Genomic DNA, 4841 nt, shown 5'->3' on the forward strand with positions numbered 1-4841 from the left:
AACTGTGGGGAAATGGGTATCTAATTTAACATAAACGGTTATTTAAACGAGTATCGAGCCGGGTATATATATTTAAATTAAATATATAAATATTATATATATTTTAATTTAAATTAAATTTATTAATATATATATATATATATATATAATAATTATTATTTTTAATATTTATCGAGCCTAGTATCAGGCCGGGTAATCGGGGTGAGAATTATTAAATCCGTCTGTTTAGCATAAACGATTTATCTCCGTCCCGTCCCCGTTTATCATTCTCAATTTCGACCCATTTAATTCGATTTTCGATTTTAATAGTCGAATTGTGTTTTTTTGTCATCCCTAATTATCCTTTCATTTTTTCTTCCAAACAAATACTCCTCATCCCTTCGTTTTTTGTTTCTACTCTTTAAAATTTGATTTTTTTAAAGAGCACGGAAGAAAATAAAAAACAGTTATGGCGGAAGAAGAACCAGAGCTAAGCGACGAGCAAAAGAAAGGAATCGCCAAATGGTTCCTCATAAACGCTCCCGCCGGCGAAATCCAATACGTAGCCAAAGGTCCTTTTTCTCCAATGTCATTTCATTCTTCGCCATTGCCTTCCATTTTCTTTTAATCTCATGATCGATGAGTTTGCTGCTTTGACGAATTAGTTATAGTATTTATCTCCTTTTAATAATTCGCATTTGATTTTGATTAGATTATTTGAATTTCGTTTTACCTTCGCGGTTATTTTACTTGTTTATTTCATTTATGTTTTTTTGGCAGATTTAAAATCGGTTTTGAAAGATGATGCCGTGTACAATGAGGCGGCAGCTGAGGCGTTTCACATTTACAACAAATCTCACCTGATTTCCCTCAAGATGCCTGGTGGATACGGAGATGTAGGTCTTAGAATTAGAAATCGCTGAATTTGATTTCATTCTTTATAATAATTTGAAAATTAAGGTGTTTTTTAAAAGGGTAGTCGTAACCCAAATTTCTAGTAGTATTACGATATTTCCTCCGGTTTGATTTTCAGAAACGTGAGTGGAATTGCTTGGAATTTAGTTCATGCATTATTGTTTTTAAGAATGGCATTTGTTTTCGAATTGCGGATACTTCATCTATGTTAATTGGATGGAACACCCGGATGTTTATTTTTTTTTCTCAAGAATTTCATATGCTTGAAGTTAAAGGATTATATCATCACAATCAGGTCCGGTTATGAATCGGATACAGGTATTTCAAGAAAAAAATAGTCCAAGAAGCATAGCACTTTATGGAGATTTTTAGTTGGATTATTTGTGAGCTTGTCTTGGTAAGTGTCATGGAATAGGTTTCAAGATTTATATGGCATTTAAGAGGGTCGTTGTTGTTTGCTTTAGTGGCAATTTTTAGATATTGGGCTCCTTTTCACATGGATATGGTAACTCAATTTCTAATGTTGACTTGTTATTCCTATCAAATAGGATGATGGTCGATGTTTGGCTTGTTTGTCAAGATGCTGGTTTCATTGAATTTGGTTGTAAAACAAATCTAATTATTTTGATTTTCTTTCTTCAATTGGAGTTTAGGTGTTGGTTACATCATATGGGGAGCTTCATGACAACGAGTATCTAGACCCCAAGACAACCCAAGTTGCCATAGTCGACCATGTCAAACAGGTACCTTTTGGCCTTATTAATGCATCTTGTGATTTAATATTTTTATTTTCATACAAAATTGATAGCCCTTTCTGTAATAATATCCTTCCCTGAAATTGTAATTTTTAGTAGCAAGTAGATTATAGGTTACTATTCCCCCTGTAAATATGGTGCTTGTCTCTTAGCCCAATAATATGTATCAAATGAATTAAATGTTTATATTTTGATGTTCTAAACTGGTTCAGGTTTGTAAAGGGGTGAGATCTGCCACAGACGAGGAGCTTCCTTCCCCATATATTGAGGAATACCGGTATGCATTACAACTCTGATGAACTGATATTGTTTTTAATTGATTCCCTATAAACTATTATGAGCATTATTCTCTGTGAATACTGTAGTTGACATTATAATTCAGATCACTAGATTCCAAGTGTCCATTTCCTTCATTGGCCCAATCCAGATTGGAAACTTCTTCCTCCTTAGTCCTAACTTATTCCACGTTTTGCTGAACCAGCTAGCCCATACTGGTAAAATCCTAGGTGTCATGTCCCAAGTAACAATTCCTTACATGGATTGATACTCAGGACTATCCCAGGAACCATAACCTTGTATATTTTATTGCCAACAAATAATAAGTTTGATAGGTTTTCACATTGAGGATATACTACTCTATTGTGTCACAGTTTTCATCATTCTTGCTTAAACAAACATGCATCGTGAAGAGAGAAGAACCCATAATTTCTCTTTTGAAAAACTTGGCAAAAATCAATGATTGTTTATGGATGGGATTGACACATTTCTTTGTGTAGTACTTCAATTGCTACATGTAATTAATTTCTTTGCTCTTTTGTTTTCAGCTATGCTCTGGAAGCGGAATTGCTGAAGTATGTTGCTGAAGCTTATCCAAAAGGTTCTTGTTCAGTTTACTGTACTAATGGAAAAGATGTGGAGGGACCTGGATCTGATTTTGAGCTTGTTGCAGTGATTTCTTCTACTCGAAATAGCCCCAATAATTTCTGGTGCGTGAAGTTTGTTAGACAACAATGTAGTAGTAACTTGTGTAGTGATTGCTTGATTGTATAACCAACTAGCTATTTGGTTAACTGTTATTAAGTTGATATTGGTCACGTAGACACATGCGACTATTTATGTTCTAATAACAAGTTTTTTCATATTGTTTAGTAATGGAAGTTGGCGGACAATATGGAAGATTGAGTTCAAAGATGATATTCAAATTTTGGAGTTAAAGGGAAAATGGAAGGTATTTCAATACTGCTTATGATGAATGTGTGGCATATTGGGTGCCCTTTTTCTCCTTTCATTTCGGATCTGAATAAAATAAAGTTACATAAATCTGCTATAAGTTATTCTATTCTCAGGTTGGTGCGCACTATTTTGAAGAGGGAAATGTGCAATTAGATGCAAAACGTGAATGTAGAGATTCTGCAATGTTTCAGGTTATTACAATATTAACAATCTCTTTTAATGTTGTAGGATCGTAGACAGTCTAGAGTTACTTAACATTGAAGTTTTCGATTTTGTTGGCTTACTATATGCCATGTATGGCTCCTGGTTGGTATGTTAACGCAAATGTTTCTAAGCTCATGCTACCCATGTCACTCAGACTTGTATGTGAGTATCGGACATCGGTATGTGTTCGAGGTGGTATGTTCAATTCTTTTCAAGGTTTTATATTTGGACTTTGGAGGATCCTTGGAGAATCAAATATCTATACCCATTTATGCTTAAGTATTGGACTCGGACAATTCATAGAAAGTGAATAGTTGACCAACATAGCTTGCTACCATGTCAGGGTGTTAGTTGTTTTCATATGTTTACTACTTACTGTGTTTGTTTCAGGGCCCGGATGAAACTGCAACTGCCATAGTCCATCTCATTCGCCACCATGAGAATGAGTACATGGCATCTCTTGAGGTTGTTTTAAATCTATCTGCTTAATTTAAAATGCTCGAGTTTTCTAGGATTCTCTACTGATCATCAAGGGATGATGCAGGGGTCGTATTTGGATTTGTCGGATAACACTTTCAAGGTATGTTTCATTTTTTGAAGTCTTTGAGCTGAAAAGCGTTAGATTTGTACCATTTTAATTTATGGCATACTGTATGACTGCATGTTTCTCAACTGATTTATATCATGTTTCCATGTAAAAATGCGTGTAATCAAGTCGAGTTGAGCTCAAGCTTTTAGGAACTTGAGTTTGAGCTTGCCGGGAAATTTGAGGCTCAAGTTTGACTTGAGCTCGAATGTGGTTCACTTTTAAAGCTGAAGCTCGATGATTAGGCTCATTTACCTGGTAAAAAGATGGGCTAGATCTTTTGCTCGGCTTCAAGCTATATTATTTTTGTTTGACCTCAAGTTCGAATTGAAAATTTTCAGTACTAACTAAAACTCATTAAAAAAAAACAACTAAGCTCATGAATTACTCGAATCTTGAATAATGATCTTGAATTCAGCTTGCTAGATAGCTTGATGTGCTCAAGCTCAACAATGACCGAGCCAAATTAGATCTTCTTTAACTGAATCTGAATGACAAGAATTCATCTAGAATATATGCCTACTTATGAAATCCATGGAAACGCATCTCTCTTAAACCCTCATGTATGCAATGCAGGAACTTCGGAGGAAACTTCCGGTTACTCGGACCCTATTTCCATGGCACAACACACTGCTATTTAGCTTCAAAAGAGAGATTGACGAAGAACTCGGAATCAGGAAGTGAGTATATGATATCGAAAAGGCATTAGAGCCAATCCCCTTAATACATACACCGAGTTCGATCGGATCCCCGGTCACCTGGCTCATTGTATTTTTAGTGTAGTTCTGAGAGTTTACAAGCCATCATGTATAAGCATTCGCTTCCATGACACTTGGCCGGAAGAGAACCGATTAGACTTAGTAATATTAGGCACGCGATTCTTACTAAGTTGAAATTAGGCACTTGGCTAGAATGGACACATTCCCCCCTTAAATGGTAAAATATCAAATATTAGTCCTTTTAAAATCTAAAGGTACAAAATTAAGACAATGCTAAAATTTTATTTTGGTCAACAAAAATTTGATTATATTCTAAAATTGTATATAAAAATGAGAAAATAATCTCAGTGATCAAAAATGCCTTATAATATACGATTTTAACCAACTTTTTTTGGATTTGCCAAAATGACCAACTAAATCGCAATGCAATCGATAATTTGCAACGCAATC

At 34.9% G+C, this 4841-nt stretch overlaps 1 protein-coding gene across 4 annotated transcripts; it reads left to right on the forward strand.

Annotated features, from left to right (window-relative positions):
* The first annotated feature begins 345 nt into the window (after nt 1–345).
* Nucleotides 346–4591, forward strand: LOC120177218 (F-actin-capping protein subunit alpha-like). 4 transcript variants are annotated; one of them, XM_039183440.1, is made up of 10 exons: nt 346–551; nt 760–875; nt 1548–1637; nt 1862–1926; nt 2474–2635; nt 2799–2877; nt 2996–3073; nt 3477–3551; nt 3653–3666; nt 4249–4591. In XM_039183440.1, exons 1-10 carry the CDS (start codon nt 449–451, stop codon nt 4379–4381), a joined length of 915 nt encoding a protein of 304 aa, XP_039039371.1. In that variant the 5' UTR covers nt 346–448; the 3' UTR covers nt 4382–4591. The 4 variants fall into 4 exon arrangements, with proteins under 4 accessions (XP_039039371.1, XP_039039370.1, XP_039039373.1 ...); XM_039183439.1 differs by having other exon boundaries at nt 2799–2873; nt 2992–3073; XM_039183442.1 differs by having other exon boundaries at nt 3631–3666; nt 4249–4588.
* Nucleotides 4592–4841: the final 250 nt, after the last annotated feature.

Source organism: Hibiscus syriacus, unplaced genomic scaffold, assembly GCF_006381635.1.
Source record: "Hibiscus syriacus cultivar Baekdansim isolate YM2019G1 unplaced genomic scaffold, ASM638163v2 tig00112285_pilon, whole genome shotgun sequence".
Classification (NCBI taxonomy): Eukaryota; Viridiplantae; Streptophyta; class Magnoliopsida; order Malvales; family Malvaceae; genus Hibiscus; species Hibiscus syriacus.